The 20,332-nt window shown below is 49.2% G+C and overlaps 1 protein-coding gene across 3 annotated transcripts in view; it reads left to right on the top strand.

The window, feature by feature from the left end:
* LOC129126570 (uncharacterized) overlaps nucleotides 1-18,120 on the top strand; it is a 246,689-nt gene extending 228,569 nt beyond the window's left edge. The window contains exons 3-4 of one of the 3 annotated variants that reach the window (XM_077186302.1): nucleotides 13,760-14,065; nucleotides 18,020-18,120. In XM_077186302.1, coding sequence (XP_077042417.1) covers nucleotides 13,760-13,889 — 130 coding nt within the window. In that variant the 3' untranslated portion in view covers nucleotides 13,890-14,065; nucleotides 18,020-18,120. Of the gene's footprint in view, nucleotides 1-13,759; nucleotides 14,066-18,019 lie in introns of those variants that run through there. The other 2 variants (XR_013184355.1, XR_013184357.1) reach the window with 2 other exon arrangements.
* Nucleotides 18,121-20,332: the final 2,212 nt, after the last annotated feature.

Below are 20,332 nucleotides of genomic sequence, written 5' to 3'. Positions count from 1 at the left end.
GTGCGACAGGGAAGGGCTTCTGGCCACCCAGAGAATGTGTCAACCCCCACTAACAGGTATTTGTATCCTCGAGTTCTTGGCAAGTCTACAAAATCTACCTGCCAATAGTCTCCTGGCTCTATTCCTATCCGAATTCTTCCTAGCTGTGCCTGTCGTCTAGCCACTGGGTTGTTTTTCAAGCAGATATCACATTTTGACATTACTGATTTTGCCATTGTTAACATCCGCACCGAAATTAAACTCTGCTTTAGCAATTTTACCAATGCCTCTGCACCCCAATGACATTCGTTATGTTTAATTTGTAGAACTTCTCTCATTATCAAGGGGGTACCACTATCTGTCCTTGTGCAGTCACATACCATCCCTCTGAATTCTTTTGTGCATGTAGCAAACGTGCCAGTCTCTCATCTTCTACTGAATATTTTGGTTCTGGAGGCAAATTGAATTGGGATACATTAAGCTTTAAAGGTATCAATGCCATTGTTGTTTGCACCTCTCAAGCAACCTGTCGGGCTGCCCAGTCTGCCTTTCGATTTCCCTCACAGATTTTGGAGTTTCCTGATTGCTGTGCTTTACAGTGTATAATTGCCACTTGTTCAGGTTTTTGTACTGCTTTTATCAATTGCAGGACTGCATCCTGATGTTTAATGTGCGTACCTAGAGAAGGACAATAGTCCCCTTTCTTTCCACAGTGCTCCGTGTACATGCACCACTCCAAAAGCACATTTTGAGTCAGTCCAGATATTTACCCTTTTCCCTTCACTTAATTCTAGTGCCCTGGTTAAAGCAACCAGTTCTGCCTTCTGGGCAGATGTATTTGGTGGTAATGCCTTTGCCTCCACTGCTGTACTGACTGTTGTTACCGCATACCCAGCGTATCTGGTTCCGTTTTCCACGAAGCTGCTCCCATCTGTAAACAGCTCCCACTCTGGCTGCTCTAGTGGGACGTCTTTCAGGTCTTCTCTTGCTGAGTAGGTGTACTCTATTACCTCCACACAGTCATGCTCTAATGGGCCTTCTTCAGTTGTGGTACCTAGGAACAAAGCTGGATTCAAAAGGTTAGTTGTTTTTAATGTGACATCATCCTGCTCAGTCAGGACTACCTGGAATTTCATCATCCTGCTTGGGGATAGCCATGGCCCCCTTCTGCTCTAAGACAGTGGTTACCATGTGTGGTACATTGACATCTATGTGCCTTCCCATCGTGAGCTTCCTGGCTTCTTGTATCAGCATCACAGTGGCTGCGACTGCCCGCAGACATGGAGGCCACCCGGCACTTATGCTGTCAAGTTGTTTGGAAAAGTAGCCCAGCGGCCTTTTCCAGCTTCCCAGACCTTGGGTCAGGACTCCTAGTGCTAGGCGCAGCCTTTCATGGACAAACAGCTGAAAATCTTTAGACAGATCAGGTAGCCCTAATGCTGGAGCAGTTGTCAGTGCTTCCTTTAATTTTAGGAAGGCTTCTTTCTGTGGCTTGCCCCAGGTGAATGGCTGCATCTTCTGAGCTTCACACAGGGGTTTCACAATCAGTCCACAGTCCATGATCCACAGGCGACACCATCCTGCCATCCCGAGGAAGACTCGCAGCTCATGTAGATTCTGGGGCTCTGGAATAGCACAAATAGCTTGGATACGGTTAGTGCCTAGTTTTCATTTGCCCTTGTGAAATTTCACATCCCAGGAGATCACAGTCTGTTGGGCAATTTGTGCCTTTCCTCTGGATATTTATAACCTCCCATTCCCAGTAAATTTAAAATCTCAATGGTTACCTTTATACAGGTTGCTTTTCTTCTGCAGCTATTAGTATATCATCAACATACTGCAACAACAGGTATTGGTCTCTTGGTACTTGCCCACTCTCGGTGCAAATCTCCAGCTCCTTTGCCAGTTGGTTTCCGAATAGGGTCGGCGAGTTCTTATATCGTGTCCAGGTGAGTTGGGTCTTTCTCCCATTCCCTGGGTTTTCCCACTCACAGGCAAACAGTTTCCTACTTTCTTTGTCAATGGGGATGCAGAAAAAGGCATCTTTTAAATAAATTACACTAAACCACTTATATATCTCCTTTATGGATGTTAGCAATGTGTAAGGATTTGTTACCACTGGAGAAATGTCCTTTGTTATTTTATTTATTGCTCCCAAATCCTGCACTAATCTATATTCACCATCTGGCTTCTTTATTTGGAATATTGGTGTATTAAATTCTGGTTCACATTCTTCTAAAATTCGGTATTTCAAGAATTTCTCAATAATCTTTACTTATTCCTTGCCGTGCTTCTGGTGTTATGGAATAGTGTTTGACTTGTACAGCCCTCGCCCCTTCTTTTAACTCTACATGCACTGGTTGTGCCAATTTAGATTTCCCTGGTATATCTGTCTCCCATACAGAGGGAATCACTGCATCTCCTACCTCCCTAGGGGTAGAGGGAACAGGTTTTTCTTTGATCATTAATATCTGTCCCGTCTTTGATTCAGGTATTTTCATTATAAGCTCCCCATTTTCAAAGGTTATTACCGCATCAAGTTTTGCTAGCAAATCTCTCCCGAAAAGCGGAATTGGACACTCAGGTACGTATAGGAATTCGTGTTATAACTTTGTTCCCAAAACACAAATTTGGGGTTGCAAGAATGGCCGTTTTTCCTCTTTCCCTGTAGTGCCGACTATTGTTGTTTGCTTGTCCCCAATTTGTCCTTGCAAATCATTCAATACCGAGTGAGTAGCTCCTGTATCTATTAGAAATTTGACTTCTTTATGTCCTAATTGTTTATTTATAACAGGTTCCTTAACTTGTTCTACTGGCTCTGTGTCTAGTCAGCTGGTATACTCCCCCAAAACCATCCCCTTGGTAACCTGCTGGCACTGATTGCCCTGGTGAAACTGGTTGTTCAAGTCTGGACATTGTCTCTTCCAATGCCCCTCCCGCTTGCAATACGCACATTGATTTAGGTTTAACCCCTGCCTGACTGGTCTCCTATTTTGACTATTCCTGTTACATCCCCTGAAATTTGGGTTCCCTTTTCCTTGTATTACTGCCAACAGATTCTGCTGCTGCCTTTTAGTAGCTTCTCTTTCGCGATTGTTATATACCTTCCAGGCTACCTCATGTAGCTTATTCAAATTCCTTCGTTCTTCCCCTTCTAATTTTGCAATTTTCTACGAATATCGTCCTGTGACTGGCCCAAGAATATGAGAGCGAGCTGAACCTTTGCTTGTGCTGTGTCCATTTGGAGATCTGTATATTTTCTTGCTACCTCCTTAAGCCTCTCCAAAAACGCAGTGGGAGATTCCTTCCTGTCGAACTTTGTATAGTTTAGACCAATTTATAGTTTTGGGCACAGCATTCTGAACTCCTATTTGGATCCACTCTTGATATTTCCGTAGTCTCCCCATACCGCAAAATAAATTAGGGTCCCAATTTGGATCCTCAATTGGGAAATTCTCATCTAAATTCCCTGTTACGAATCCATTTCTGATGTTCTGTCTTACCCTTTCTTTGGCTGCCTTAAGTACCGTCTCTTTCTCAGTAGAATCCATCAAAGTATCTAATATTAATATATTAGATATATTAATATATTATATATAGATATATATTAGATATATTATTATACTATATATAATTTTATATATATATAATATTATTATACTTATTATTGTATGTCATCCCAGTCAGGATTTTGAGGTTTTTATAACCATTTTTAATACTCATGCCATTTTATCAGGATTTTCTCTATGAATTCTGGCTGATTGTTTCCAAATAACTAAATCTGCAGGAGAGAAAGGCACTTTTATAAATACTGGCCCTTCCACTCCTACACTTTGTCGCAAGGGGGCAATTACAATCCATTTTTGTCTGCCTATGTCTTTTCTATCCATAACTGGGGCAAGGTTAGACCGACTCCTGGTTCTGTGGGCTACCCCATTGTTGATTCTCTCTCTCTCCTTCCTGCCACAGTTAGGTTTTGCTCATCTTCCGAGGAAGAGGGATCAGGTGACGATGGGAGAGGAGAATAAAGAGGGAAGGGTGTACTAGACGAGACAGGTTCAGGACTAGCTGGGGTAGGAGCAGGCAGTGGGATAGGGACAGATGGAACAGGTGGGATAGGGTTAGGTTCTCTTGTTCCTATTGGAGCTACCTGTAAATCAATATCTGTATAATTTTCCCTACTCAGGCTTTCTTTCAACGCCAAGTGTTCCAAACAACGTTCCTCACAAACCCCACACTTATTGCTTGCAGATGTTTTAACCATCATTAATCCACATTCATCCTGCCATTCTGGCTTTGCCCGTAAATAGAAAAACAAATCAACATACGGAACCTCATCCCATTTTCCTTCTTGTTTACAAAACGACATAAACTGCGAAATAGTGTTATATTGCAGAGTCCCGTATTTTGGCCATTTTTCACCATACTCTAAGGCATATCCTGGCCACCATGTATTACAATAATCAATCAACTTAGCTTTACGTAATTCTTCCCCAAAATTCCCCTGTTTCCAATGTGCTAATAAGCACCCCAAAGGAGAACTTTGCGGGATAGAGGTGTTGCTGCCCAAAATCCCTTTAAGTTTCTCCATTCCAAATATACCACAAATTGCCGAACACGCAACACTCTCGCGATTGTCTTATGGAACGGCGCCTGGGCTTGTACCAGCAGGAATTCCTTTAGCCCAACCAAGCGTAGCTTTCGCTGCGTCTCATTGGCAGGCACCCAAACCAAAGTAAAAAGCACCTTACCTTTCTCCCGGGGACGTTGCGAGCGGCAGAAGCGGTCGCGGCCAATTGAGCTCCCCGAGAATCCCTCGGTGCCGGCTGGAGCGCAGTCGAGTCGCGAAACTCGCTCAGCAGCACCCGCAGGGTCCCATCCGGGGTCGCCAAAATGTTAGCGTTCAGAAACACATAATCACAGAAGCGATTATATGCGGTGCTTTTTATTCAAGAGCTATGGGAATCGGGGTAGTTTCCACCCAAATCTGATTCCGACCATACATTCGAGGTGAACCTGTTTTATCCTCTATCATTACATAACCTTCGTGTAATTATTAAACTTAAATTGTTCTATTGTATGGACAGATTTCAGCTAAACATAGCCCCCTTTAAATTTCCAACAGAGTTTCTCACAATTCTTCTTATGGTTATAGAATAATTATATTTAATTACTAAAAAATCACCACATCTAACAATTATATCTTTTATCATACTGCTTACACAGGTGCAGTGACCTGAGAAAACACAAAGCCCAATATTTTCAAAGACTATTTTTAACATTTTCCAGGGCTCCACTATCACTTTTATTTCTTGTGGGAAAAAACCCTCCATCTCAAGCAGGCACTCATGGCCAAAACTGGGCAACTGCCTCTGGAATTCCTTATATCCAAGGATAGCTCCCAGACAAAAGCTGCCAGCACTGACAAGTCTGGCTGGCCTTGGCTTCCTGAGGGCTGGCCCTCATCTGCCTCTGAAACACTGGGGCTGGGTGCTTTCCTTCCTTATAAAAAGAACTCTTCTTCCTGTCCAGCACCCACAGCCAAAACTGAGATTGCACCTCCAAAATGCCCAATGTCCAAGGAAAGCCCCTAGACAAAAGGTGCCAGGAGAGACAGGGCTGGCTGGCTTGGCCTGAGGGTGGCCACCTCTCATCTTCTTCCTAAACACTTGGACTTTGTGCTTTACTTTCCTATGGGCAAAACCACCCATCTTGACCATGGCCAAAACTGGGATTCCCCCTCCAAAACTCCGTACATCCAAGGATTGCTCCCAGGTGAAAGCTGCCAGGACAGACAGGTCTGGCTGCCCTTGGGCTCCTGGGGGTGCCTCTCCCCTGCTGTCCAAACACTGGGGCTGGGTGCTTTCCTTCCTATGGAAAAGAACCGTCCTTCTTATCCATGCAGAAAGGGCCGAAACTGGGGTTCCACCTCCCAAATTCCCGATATCCAAGGGTTGCTTTCAGACAAAAGCTGCCAGGACAGAGAGGTCTGGCTGGCCTTGGCCTCTGATGGCCGCCTTTCATCTGCCCCTGAGACACCACCGGTGTTCTGTGCTTTCCTTCCTATGGAAAAGAACCATCCTTCTCCTCCAGTGTCCATGTCTGAAATTGGGATTCCACCTCTGAAATTCTCAATATCCAAGGGTTGCTCCAGTACCGTCAAGGCTGGCTGGCCTTGGCCTCTGGTGGCTGCGCCTGCAACAGTGGGGCTGGGTTCTTTCCTTCCCATGGAGATCCCTGGGACACTGTGGGGACCTCATGGAACCAAGGGGATCATTGTGGCCCCACTGGAGCCCAGGGAACAAAGGGGCCATGGTGACACAGAGGGGCTCCATGGACCCAGAGACCATTGTGGCTCTGTGGGGCCTGATGGAACCATGGAGACCATTCCAACCTTCAGGGCCTGGTGTCACCAAGGGGACATTATGACACCTCAGGGCCCCATGGAAGCAAGGGACCATTGGGACACTGTGGGGCCCCATGGAACCCAGGGAACATGGAACAGCTCTGGCTGGCTTGGCCTCCCAGGGGCCACCTGACAGCTCTGGCTGATCTTGGCATGTCAAGGGCTGCCTCTCATCAGCTCCTGGAGCACTGAGGCTCTCTGCTTTCCTTGCTATGGAAAAGAGCTGTCTGACTTTCCAGATGGTCATTGTCAAAATGGGTACTCTGCCTAAAATAATTCCTATTTGCAAGGGTATCTCACAAAAAAAAACCTGCCAGGTCTGGCTGGCCGTGGCCTCTGGTGGTCACCTCTCATCTGCCCCTGAAACACTGGGGCTCTGTTCCTTCATTCCTATGGAAAAGAACCAGCCTTCTTGTCCAGGGACCATGGCCAAAATTAGAATTTGGCCTCCCAAATTCTGTATATCCAAGGATTGCTCCCAGACAAAAGTAGCCAGGACAGACAGGTCGGGCTGGCCCTGTCCTCTGGTGATTTCTTTAGACCCTCAGCCGAATGTTTTCATTTGGAAACACTTTGGAGAGGGCCCAGAGATGTCCCAAGGAGGGGGGGTTTGGAGGCCTTGGGCCCATGAGCACTGTATAGGGACAAAGGAGCTCTGTGCTCAGTGGGGTGGAGCCTGAGGACAGTGGAGCAGAGCCATGAGAGTGTTTAAAGAGCGATTTCAGGGCTGGTGGATCCTTTTGACATAGTAGCAAACAGCCAGAGAGAGAAAGAATTAACACCAAGGGCAGCTGGGGAGGCCCAGAGTGGCTGCAGGAGAAAGGAATTTCCCGGGCAGGGCAGGGCTGTGGTGCAGCACGTCCCCAGCAGGAGCCTGGAGCAGCCCCAGGCTTTGTGTGGGCAGGCAGGGGCAGGCAGGAGGCAGAGCTGTCAGCAAAGGAAGGGCCCAGCCAGGTGGGGCAGCCTGGGGATGCCCAGAGCCTGCAGGGACAGAGGCCAGGGCAGGGACACCGTGGGACAGCCTGGGCTGCACAGGGCACAGGGATGGGCAGCAGCTGCAAGACAGCCCTGACAGAGCCAACCTGGGCAGCACTTTGGCCATGGCTGCTGGCCCTGGGCCTGAGCCAGGAGGGGACAAGTGACCCTTGCAGGCCTTGCAGGCCGTGTGACACCACGAGGGCTTTGTGACGTCACAGGGGTTGTGTGACATCACAGATGGCTGTCTGAGGTCCCTGGGTAGGTCACTCTGCCCCGGCCCCCTCACAGCTCCCCCCAGAGCAGTCCAACTCTGCTCGTGCACAGCAGGGTCCCCTGTCCCCCCGGGTCCCCCCGGCCCGGGCCCCGCAGCCTCCCCCAGAGGATGTTCCACGAGATCGACCCCAGAGCCTGACACGGGGACGGGGGGCCGGGGCCCTGGGGGTGGCACAGGGGGACAGGGACCCCCCGGCAGCGTCCCCGTGTCCCCCAGGGCCAGAGCCTGGGCCAGGGCTCCTTCACCCTGTTATAGATAAATATCATAATATTGGCTTTTTGCAAATATTAAAATGGATTTTATATGTGTGGTGTTAAAATAACCTTGTTCTAAAGATATCGTTTTTATTTCTGTTGTTAATTAAGCTTAGTGAAATTGCTGCTTGTGTTAAACTGCCTGCTTGGATGGGATAACATCCAATGCACACGGGATGAGGACACCTGTACAGATCTGCCAACTATCAGCACTCCCTGTCTGAAGGCAGAGTGCACCAAGGCCCAAAACCTGGAGGTGATAAAGAGAAGGAGCCAAAACCACAGCCAAGAAACACACATGCTCTGAAAAGGCAGACCCAAGGAGGGGCCATGTAAAATCATTCCTGGAATATGTAAAGTAGTTGATGGATATGCATGAGGCTCTATGAATATGCACCAGGCTGATGTAAGGGGAAAGGTATTTCAGGGGATCCCTGAAGGTAACAGGGTGCTCCTGGCTGAGTGCCAAGATGCACCCGGCCGTAATAACCTTTGCTCCATGGTCCTGCTCTCCCATTGTCCTTTATTAAACTTTGTACATTTTCACAGGAGAGTGAACGTGTTTTTCACAAATGGAATCTCAAGGAAACAAGGGTCCGTTGTTAAGCCAAGGCTCTGCTTTGACCAAGTGGGGCCTCATGGGACACAGGTGCCACTGGGACATTGCCAGGTCTGCTAGGAACAAGGCTCCATTATTGCACAGTGTTACAGGTGAGTAATGTCATAGTTGGGTCTCACAGTGAGGAGATAGATCCTATGTGTGTGTTAAGATGTGTAGTGATGTTATTGTCATCTGTCCCCCATAGTCCTCTTCCCCTCCCCTTGTAATGGCCTTGGTGGTTGGGGCATTTGGGGAGGGCAGGTTTGTCACTGGAAGGCAGGCATGGCAACACCTGCTCTCCAGTCAGGTTGCAAGAAAGCATTCTCCACCAATGGATGGCCACAAAGAGTTACCTGACAGACTTTGGGTGGGGCTAGGATTACCTGATGCAACACCAAAAGTCTAAAAGGAGGAGCAGCCGATTTGTGAAGGAGCCATGTGGCTGATAGCCACGGGGTGGGGAAGGGCTCCCAGTGCTGTGATTTCTCCTGTTTCAGTCCTTTGTTGTCATTTTTTTCAAGGTTGAATCACCCTTAAAATTTTAAAAGTAGCGGTCATTTCTCACACACAGCAAGGCCTCAGGGCGCCCAGGAGAGCGGCGTGACAATGACATCTTGGGGAACCAAGTGTCACCTGCAAACACAACGGGGCCTCATGGAAGCCAGGGGCCACTTGGATATTGCCAGGGCAGGTGGAACTCAGTGTCCATTGTGACACAGCACAGCCTCGTGGAACTCAGCAGAGCATTGGGACAGCCTGGAATCTCATGGAGCCAAGGCTCTGCTTTGGCAAAGTGGGGCCCACAGGACACAGGTGCCACTGGGACATTGCTAGCTCTTGTGGAACCCAGTGTCCACTGTGACACAGCAGAACCTCATGGAAACATGGGGGCCACTGTGACGCAATGGAATCCCATGGAAGCAAGTGTCAGTTGTGAACGCAGCAGGGCCTCACAGAACCCAGGGGCAACGGGGACCGTGCTGTGGCTTGTGGGAGCAAGGGGCCATTGTGACCCAGCGGGGCCTCCTGGAACCCAGGAGAACATTGTGGGCCCATGGATCCTCATAGAAGCACGGCCCCGTTGTGACAAAGTGCAGCATCACAATGGTCTCCTGGGTTCCATGAGTCCTCGCTGTGTTTAGAATTGACACTTGGTTCCCCAAGATTCCATGGCTCCATCCCTCTGCTCTCCTGTGATTTGAGGCTGTGCTGTGTCACAATGGACACTTGCTTCCTCCAAGGCTGGAGATGTCCCAGTGGCACTGGGCTTCCATGAGGCCGCGCTTTGTCACAATGGGGCCTTGCTTCCATGAGATTCCATTGTCCCACAATGGTCTCCTGGGTGCCACAAGGCCTGCCTTTGTCACAGTGGAACCTTGCTTGCACCAGCCCTGGCAATGTCCCAGTGGCACAGGGGTTCCAGGAGACCCTGCCGTGTCACAATGGGCCCTTGGTTCCATCAGGTTCCATGGTGTCACAAGGCTCTCCTAGGTCCCATGAGGCCTTGGTCTGACACAGTGGTGTCTTGTTCCTACCAGGCCTGACAATGTCCCTGTGGCACCTGTGTCCCATGAGGTCCCACTTGATCAAAGCAGAGCCTTGCTCCCATGAGATTCCCCTGTGTCACAATGTTCTGCTTGGTTTCATGAGACCTGATGTGTTGACAATTGATCCTTGGATCCTAGAGATTCCATTGCATCATGGCTGTGTCCTTGGTTCCACGAGGCCCAGCTTTGCCACAACTGGACCTTGGTTCCATGAGATTCCATTGTATCACAGCACTGTCCTTGGTTCCATGAGGCCCTGCTGGGTCACAGTGGAGCCTTTGTGCCATTCGTTTCCATGGTGCCACAATGGTCTCCAGCATTCCATGAGGCCATGCAGCAAAAGAGTGGACCCTTGAATCCATGAGTTTCCATTCCATCAGGATGATCTCTTGCATTCCATGAGGCCCTGCTGTGTCACTAAGGAGCCTTTGTTCCATGTGTTCCCTTTGGGACACCATGGTCTCCAGCGCTCCTTGAGGCTGAGCTGTGAAACTCTGGGCTCTTGGTTCCATGAGATCCCACCACGGTGTCACCATGGTCTCCTGGGTGCTCTAACAATTCACACTTGGTTCCATGAGATCCCACCACGGTGTCACCATGGTCTCCTGGCTCCTGTAACAATTCACACTTGGTTCCATGAGATCCCACCACGGTGTCACCATGGTCTCCTGGGTCCCATGAGGGCCCCTCTCTGTGTCACAGTGTTTGCCTTGGTTTCCTGAGAAGCTGATGTGTTGACAGCTGACCCTTGGTCCCCTGAGATTCCATTGCATCCCAGCGGTGTCCTTGGTTTCATAAAGCCCAGGTTTGTCACAAGGGAGCTGTGGTTTCAGGATATTCCATGGTGACACAAGGGTCTCACCACTCTCTGAGGCTGCACCATGAAACAGTGGACACCTGGTTCCATGAGATTCCGTGGGGTAACAGTCAATTCTTTTGCTTCTTTTCTGCCAAGGTCGGGATGAAATCCCAAGACAGCATTTCTTGTTTGGACTCAGGTGTTCATTAGCTCTTGTCTCTAGAACAGTCTCACAAGCTGTGAGTTCTGCAGCACTTTGCTAACAAGGTAAAAATGGAGCCCCATCTCTCTCTCTCTGCAAGGTCTTTTGAGGATAAACTGTCCAATTAAGAAATGACACCTAAATTGTTTTTAATTTTTACCCAATAACCAATCACCCGTGCCCAACATAAGGGACGAGGAGGAGGAGAAGGAGGAGAAGGAGAAGAAGGAGAAGGAGAAGGAGAAGGAGAAGGAGAAGGAGAAGGAGAAGGAGAAGAAGAAGAAGAAGAAGAAGAAGAAGAAGAAGAAGAAGAAGAAGAAGAAGAAGAAGAAGAAGAAGAATCAGCCTCCACCCTAAAACCTCCATCTTGCTTTATATATATTACTATATTCTAAAACCTTAAACTCCAAGTTGTCCACCATGTGATATTATACCCTTCTATTCAAACTCCACACCCATAATCCCAGTTCCATCATTCCATTTTGGAAGCCTTCTCCACAGCCTCAGGTCAAATGCAGTGTTCTCTTGGGGGTCAGTGTCTGTCAGCTCAGAAAGTCCAAAATTCTCAGCAGCCCGGGTTCCAACAGGTAACAATGTTCTCCTGTGTTCCAGTAGGTTCCATTGGGCCCGGCTCTGTCACCATGGACACCTGGTTCCATGGATTCCATGGAGTGACAATGTTCTCCAGTGTCACCATGGACACCTGGTTCCATGGATTCCATGGGGTGACAATGTTCTCCAGTGTCACCATGGACACCTGGTTCCATGGATTCCATGGGGTGACAATGTTCTCCAGTGTCACCATGGACACCTGGTTCCATGGGATTCCATGGGGTGACAATGTTCTCCAGTGTCACCATGGACACCTGGTTCCATGGATTCCATGGGGTGACAATGTTCTCCAGTGTCACCATGGACACCTGGTTCCATGGATTCCATGGGGTGACAATGTTCTCCAGTGTCACCATGGACACCTGGTTCCATGGATTCCATGGGGTGACAATGTTCTCCAGTGTTCCATCAGGCCCGGCTCTGTCCCCATGGACACTCAGTTCCATGGGCAGTGTCCGTGTCCCAGTGGCACCTGTGTTCCATGGCACCCCTGTCTGACCAGGGACAGTTTGTCCCAGGACATTCCATGGAGTCCCAGCGGTCACTTGGGTTCCATGCAGGTGCTTGGGCAGCGGGAGCTCAGCCCAAATATCCTGGGGGTCCCTGGGCTGGTGTTTTTTGGGGGGAACCTTTGGATCTTGCAGGGCTCCAAAGCTGAGCCACGGATGCCCCTTGGGACAGAGTGGAGCAGCATGGAAGCCAGGAGAGCCTGATGGAGCCAGGAGACCCTGATGGAGCCAGGAGACCCTGATGGAGACCAGGGGACCCTGATGGAGCCAGGAGACCCTGATGGAGCCAGGAGACCCTGATGGAAGCCAGGAGAGCCTGATGGAAGCCAAGAGACCCTGATGGAGCCAGGAGACCCTGATGGAGCCAAGGCTGCAGCGGGACCCAGAGGGACCTCACGGGAGCCAGGAGAGCGTTGTGAGGCTGTGGAACAATGTGGCACCGAGGTTTCCCTGGGGCTTGGCAGAAGCTCCTGGAGACAAGGAAGCGCTGGGAGCCTCCGGAATCAGCGTCTGCAGGAGGATTTTCTGCTCCCTCCTGGGATGCTGGTGGACAATAAAGCCTGAGGCAGCCTCCCAAGGGTCCGGCTGTGCCACCAGCAGGGGCCACATCTGGGGGGACGCCCGGCCAGCCCTGGCCCTGCTGCTCCTCCTGGCCGGGCCTGGAGCTGCTGGGAGCCCGGGCTGGGGGAATCCTCAGGGCTGTGCAAGGAAAGGTTCAGCACAAGCAGCCCTGGAGCGAGATGTGCAGTGTGAAATACGCCCATCACTTGATTTTGAAATTGTAAAAGTTCCATAGTAATAAAATGGTTATAAAAACAGTTATACAATTAGAGTAATAATAATTTGGACAATTTGAATTAGGACAATATGAGACAATAGAGAGAAAGGGTTATGGAGGTCTGGGTACCTTTTCTGGGCACCACAAGCCTGAAAAAGGAACCCGTTAACACAGGATTAACCCTTAAAAATAACAGCCCGTTGCATATTCATACACTTCATCCATGATGCATAAATTCCATTCAAACACAGGATTCTGTCTGGGCAGTGCCACCTTCTTCCTCCGAATCCTAACAGCGCCTTCGAGGTGGAAAGAAGTTCATTTCTTCTGATAAGAGGGCAAGAAATTCTTTTTCTCTGAAAGATTTAGGTGTCCTGTGGCTGCTATCTCACTGCGAGTCCTTTCTGTAAAAAAAGAATCCTACATAGCATCGTTTCTATATTAACATTTTTTATAACCTAAAACTATATTTAACACACTCCTTAAGAGAATTAATACAGCAGACATATAATATTAATATATAAATATATTATATATAATAATTATATAATGTATGATTATATAATATATATAATATAATTATATAATATATAATATATATTATATATTATATAATTATATATGTAATATATAAGATATAATATTATATATATTATATATTTTATATATTATATATTTTATATATAATATATAGATTATAGTATATTATTATATTATATTATATTATATATATATATAATATTCTAACACCAGACATATAATATTCATTTTAATATTTGCGAAAAGCCAATCATAAAATACATGCATTTTTCCCATGCAGGCAAAGCCAGCGAGGCAGCAGAGCAAGAGAGAGAGCAGAGCCAGCGACACAACAAACGCACCGAGAGCGAGAGAGCAAGTTTGAACAGAGCTTGCAAAGGGCAAAATCAGCTCAGACCAGGTTAGACTGAAGAACAAGGAGCACCAGGCATGGGCTGATGATCCAGGTAAAAAGTTCCAGCGTGAGGAGGACGACAGAAGCCTTCATCAAAAGAGCACCAGAAGACTGAGGGCCGCCACAGGAGGAACGGACGCAGGCGCTGAAGCCACACACGGCTGTAAAACCGGGACACAGCTTTATGCAAATGTGACTATGCTAATGAAGTGTTGTAATTGGGACTTTTAAAATGGAGCTGAAGGCTAAAGGAGACCGAGTGGGTTTTTGCCAGAGAGATCCCCCTCGCTCCCAGCGCTGGATACACAAATCCCTGCTCTGTCTGACTGCAGAGTTTGATTTCCTCGCCCAGTTTGTCCCACTCCCCCTTTCCCTGCCCTCTCCTCCCCTCTCCCAATCCCATTTATGGGATTTGGGGTCATTTATGGGATTTGGGATCATTTATGGGATTGGCGTAATTTGAGGGATTTGGGCTCATTTGGGGGATTTGGGTTCTTTGTGTGCCTTTGGGGTTATTTGGGGGTTTTTTGGGGTGTTTCAGGGTAAATTTGGGATAATTTGGGGTAATTTTTCACATTGTTAGTTTTTTAGGGCCGTGTGTGTGGGGGGTAATTCAGGGCCAATTCTGTGTGGGTTTGGGATTATTTTATGGGATTGGATGGGATTTTAATGGATTTAAATAGGAATTTAGTAGGATTTTAATGGGATTTAATAGGAATTTAATAGGATTTAATGGGATTTTAATTGGATTTTATGGACTTTTAATGGAATGTTATGGGATTGTAATGGAATTTTATGGGATTTTAATGAGATGTCATGATATTTTAATAGGATTTTAATGGTATTTAATGGGAATTGAGTGGAATTTAATGGGATTTTTATGGGATTTTAATGGGATTTGATGGGGGTTTCCCCCAGTCCACAGCTCCTTCCCACCTCAATTTGGGGGTCCCATCCCCCTCTTCCCGCCGCTCTCCCGCCCCTTCCCCATCGTTCCCCCAGTCCCCAATCCCCTCCCCCGTGCTTGGTTTTGGGGGTTCCAGGCCCCTCCTGCTCCCTTTGGGGGTCCCGACCCCCCTTGGGTTGAATTTGGGGCCCCCCCGCCCCCCTTCTCCCCGCGCCCCCCGCTCCCCCCGCGGCCGGGGGGGCTCCCAGCGCCCCCAGTGCCACCAGTGCGGCCCCAGCTGCCCCCGCACGCCCCATCCCCATCGCCGGGGTCACCGCCCCCCACCCCAAATTCCGCCCCTGGACACTGAGAGCCATCAGCGACAAACGCTCTGATTGGCTGGGAATGGCCCCGCGCAGTCTCTGATTGGCCAGCGCTGTGAGAGGAGCTGGGTTCTGCCCGGCACGCGATGAGTCACAGCCGAGCCGGGCGCTGATTCGCTGGAAATCGCCGGGCGGGGCCAGTGCGCCGAGTGTCCGCCCGGCAACGGGATCGTCATCAGCGCCCCGCACTCTGATTGGCCAGGATCTGTTTCGGGCTGGGGACGGGAGGAACTGGGCACCCCCAGGAGCCCCTCGGGTTTGGGGCTTTCGATCCCCCCTCGGCCCTCGGGGCGGCCCTGGGGCCCCCCCAACACCCCCAAAATGGGGAGGGTCCGCGGGGCCCTTTGGAACCCCCAGAAATGGGCGGGGAGCGGCAGGAGCCGCCCCAAAAAGGGATGGAAGGGTCCGGGCCGGGAATGGGGGAGGCTCTGGGGATGGCTCCGGCCCGGATCGGGGCGGGCTGGGATTGAGGGAGGCTCCGTTCAGTGGCTGGGGAGGGGCTGGGCCTGGGGAGGGCTCCGGGATTGTGGGGATGGGGCCATTCCGGGACTGCGGCGGGGCCTCTCCCTGGGGTTGGGGTCCGGCATTGGCTCAGGGACCCTCCCCGTTCCTGTTCCGCTTCCCGATCCCGTTCCCGATCCCGATCCCGCCGCTGGCTCCAGGGAATGTCCCTGATCTCAACCCCGGCCCCAAACCCGAGGTGAGGTCAAACATTGGGGTCAAACACCCCAAATCCTGGGGTCAACTCCCCCGGACCCCAAATCCTGGGGGTTCAAACACTGGGGGGGGCCAAACACCCCCAGACCTAAACTCTGGGATCTCAACCTCCCCCCCTGCCCCCCAGCCCGAACCCCAAATTTTAGGCCTTAAACCCCCCAAATCCCAGATCCTGGGGTGTCAAACGCTCTCCAGTTTGCAAATGTTGGGGTTAAATCCCCCTGACCCCAAATCCTGGGGTTTGAAACATTTGGGGTGTCCAACACCCCCCGTTCCTAAAGTCTGGGGTCAAACACCCCCAAATCCCAAATCCTGAGGTGTCAAACACCCCCAAGCCCAAAAGTTTGGGGTCTAAAGCCCCAATCCCCAACTCCTGGGGTTTGAAACATCTGGGGTGTCCAACCGCCCTGATCCCAAAGTTTGGGGGTCAAACCCCCTGATCCCCAAATCCTGGGGAAAAAAACTTCCAAACCCCAAATCCTGGGAACAAAAACCCCCAAATCCCAAACCCAGGCGTGTCAAACATCCCAAATTCCCAACCTTTGGGGTCAAAAATCCCCAAACCCTGAGGTGTCAAATCCCCTAACCCCCAAATTTCAGGATCAACCCCACACAACCCCCAAATTTTAGGATCAAACCCCCCAATTCCCAAAGTTTGGGGTCAAACACCCCCAAACCCCGAATTTTAGAATCACCCCCCCCCCCCCCCCTCCAGTCCCAAAATTTGGAAATTTGGGGTTTATTTGGGGCAGCTCCATGTGCAATGTCTGCAGAGAGACCCTGGGTACAATGCTGGGAAAAACCCCAATAACCCCTCTGGAGCCCCAAAATCCCTGGGGGCTGGGAAAGGGGATTTGGGGTGAAAGAAGAAGGATTTGGAATGCACAAAGAAGGATTTGGGATGGAGAGAGGGGATTTGGGTGGGAAACTGGGTCCCTTTTTGGCGCAGGAGATCTTCCTGGCGCTGCTCTGGGTGATGCTGAAGCCCTGCAGGGCCTCGCGGGCGGCGCCCGCCTGCACCTCGGGCTCCAAGTGCACCCAGGCGATGTCGCGGGGCCCGGGCACCAGGGCAGCTCCTGAACCCCGGGAACCTGGGCTGGGAACGGGGCCAGGAGAGCCCCAGACACCCGGGAGTGTTCCCCAGAAACCCGGGAGTGTTCCCCAGAAACCCGGGAGTGTTCCCCAGGCACCTGGGAATGTTCCCCAGAAACCCAGGAATGTTCCCAGACAGCCGGGAATGTTCCACAGACACCCGGGAATGTTCCACAGACACCCGGGAATGTTCCCCAGAAACCTGGGAATATTCCCCGCCAAAAATCCAGAAATGTTCCCCCACAATTGGAGAAATGTTCCCCAAAAAATCCAGAAATGTTCTCAGAAGAACACCTGAAACATTCCCCCAAAAATCCAGAAACATTCCCAAAGAAATCCAGAAATGTTCCTCCAAAAATCCTGGAACATTCCCAAAAACTGAGGAACTTTCCCCAGAAAATCCAGAAACATTCCTCCCCAAACTATACAAAACCAACCCCATTCCCCATGCAGAAACATTCCCAAAAACTCCAGAAACATTCCCAAAAATCCAGAAATCCCTCCCCAAAAATCCAGAAGAGCCCCACAAAAAATTCAGAAAATTCTCCCTAAAAAATCCAGAAATTTCCACCAAAATTCAAGAAATTTCCTCCCTAAAATATCCAGAATTTCCTCCCCGCCAAATCCTGCTCTTTCCCAAAACTCCAGACATTCCCCCAAAATCCCGATCCTTTCCCCAGACAATCCAGCCCCAAGCCCCCCTCACCCCTCTTGCCCCCCAAGCCCCAGAATCCCCCAGTGCCCAAAGGGCCCGGAATGCCCGGGATGCCCGGGATGCCGGGATTGCCCCAGATCTCCCTGGGTGCAGAGCATGGGGAGCAGCAGCTCCTTGGGCTCCTCAGGGAGTGGGGCAGGAACAGGATGTGCTTCGGGGCTCTGCCCGCAGCTGGGGAAACGGGAGAAAAACCCCAACAGCAGCAACAAATCTGCCCCAAACCTGCCCCAAGCAGGCCCCAAATCTGCCCAAAGTCACTCTGGATACACACCAAACCATCTGCCCAAAATCCCACCAAAATCCTCCATGCTTTGACCCAGGGCTGTCTCGTCATTTTTAAGTCTTTTTCACAGTTCCAAGAAATGATATCTCAGCTTGGTGGGAAGCCTCCTCTAAACTGATGGCATTGTGACATCTACTCTCAGCAATCAGATGCAGCCCCAATGATTATTACAGAACCACTCCCACAGTTTGCTGGGTTTAAAGCATCTCTGTGCTGAGGGGATTTTGGAGGAGACAGCTCTTGCATGGTTCATTAGTCTGTCACCCCCAGACCTTTACTCCTCAGCGCTGTTCTCAAGAGCCTTGTTTTCAATGACGTTCAGGGAATTCTCTCCCACTTAGAGCTTGGGTGGGGGCCAGGCCTTGGCTCTGCCTGGACGGGAATTTGCCAACAGACCCAGATGTTTTCTGCATCAAAACTGGATTTGAGTTGCTTTGACTTGGCCATCTGACCCTCTAGACATGACAGTTGAACTCTTTTTAAAGGCAGCTTGGGAATTATTATCTGGAAATAATGATCCAAGTGCCCCCTGAATCGAGGTTTGTCAGCTGTTTGCAGACTCTGGGATGATGGTACATTATTGCAGAGATTGCTATTTACCTCATTCCACCTACGTTGTTAGCTTTGTCTGCTATTTGAAATGTTCCTGATTGTTGTATCCAAATTATTCCCAATTGCTGTAAGTTTCTTGTCCACTGCATGTATTATTTTACTGTGATGTTGCTTCATACTCATAACAAAAGACATGCATCTCATTCTTAAAAAACAAAAAAGAAGAGGAATGAACGCCTTAAGAACGTTCAAATAATGCAATATGTACATGAGACATTTGGACAAGGAATCATTTTGAATAATGCAATATTTACATGAGGAATTTGGAAACAAGATCATCCCATCTAAATCCCAATGGAGTGTACCACAGTGCAGCCTGATTGATTCATCACCTTCAGGAGAAGATGTGCCTGTGTTTCATCAGCAGCAGCTCAAAGCAGTCACCTGTTCATTCCATCAGATACTGATCAGCTCTGAAGAAATGAGGCCCAGTGCAGAGAGAAGTAACCTCATCACCTTGCAGCCTTTGTGGCCAGAGCAGGAGCAGGAGGAGGCCTGGCCAGACACGGCTGTGTCTGGGCACTGACAGAGGCAATTTGCCAGCAAAAGCCTCCTGGCATCCTCATGGTACAGAGCTCCTACGAACCTTCTCCAGTTATTCCCTGTTCCAGCTGCCAGGAGACATTCAGTGGTGTCAAAGATCAACATTTCCAGCTCAAAGACTTTCTCACACTTCTCAACTCATTGGAAACAATGGTCATTTCTTTCCATTTCCCCAAGAGACATTGGACATTATTCTTTTGTCTTCTCATGCTGCAAAACCCTGTGTCAATGACTTGATGGAATTTGGTAAGTTTTGTGGATTGTAAGTGGTCTTTTATCTCTCTTATCCCATATCTAACAGATAACCAGTGATAACCTTGATGAGATAATGCCCTGACAAGAGTGAGCTGTTTCAGCATCAGAACATAGGAGCCTTTTTTAAATGAACGAGAAGGGGGAGATGTCACAGACAGGTGGGATAATGATAAAAGAAAGGCCTTATGAAATCAGGCCTTGTTCTGCCACATTAACAGCTGGCCTGCCATCTCTTCTGAGTGCAGATAAGCAGCTACAAGTTCCCATGGGAAGCTCTTGTGAGAATGAGACTTTGTGAACAATCTGTTCTGAGGGTGAAAAACAAATGCACCTGCAACAACAAGGGATTTGTCCCATGAGAATCAGTGAAGAGAACAGGTAAACAATACAACAGAGAGATTTGATGCACAAGTAAAATCTATTTTATTAACCAATATTAGAATAACCTGCAAGAAATCTATGAACTAACTAAAGTTGCACATGAGGTCTGTCAAACTGTGTAAAATGAGTTGTGTGAATAAAGAGTAAAGAGTTCTTCTCCAGCTCAGCTGTGTCCTCTGGGATTTGAGTTCCCCCCTTCTTTGGGGCTTTGGGTTCCTGCTTCTTTGAGGCTTTGGTTTTCTTCTTCTCTGGGATTTTGGTTTCCTTCCTCTCTGATGCTTTGGTGTCCTTCGACTCTGGGGTCTTGGTTTCTTTCTTCTCTGGGATTTTGTTTTCCTTCTTCTCTGGGATTTTGGTTTTCTTCTACTCTGGGATTTTGGTTTCCGTCTTTTCTGGGATTTTGGTTTCTTTCCTCTCTGGTGCTTTGGTTTCCTTCTTCTCTGGGGCCTTGATTTCTTTCTTCTCTGGGGTTTTCTATTCCTTCTTCTCTGGGGCCTTGGCTTCCTTCTTCTGTGGTTGTTTGCTTTTCCCCTTCTCTGGTTTTGGGGGTTCCCTCCCCACAGAGACACCCTTCTTTTCCTTCTTCTGCCTC

This window comes from Agelaius phoeniceus, chromosome 15 (genome assembly GCF_051311805.1).
Source record: "Agelaius phoeniceus isolate bAgePho1 chromosome 15, bAgePho1.hap1, whole genome shotgun sequence".
NCBI classification, from domain to species: domain Eukaryota; kingdom Metazoa; phylum Chordata; class Aves; order Passeriformes; family Icteridae; genus Agelaius; species Agelaius phoeniceus.
This window is presented reverse-complemented; position numbering and strand designations above follow the sequence as displayed.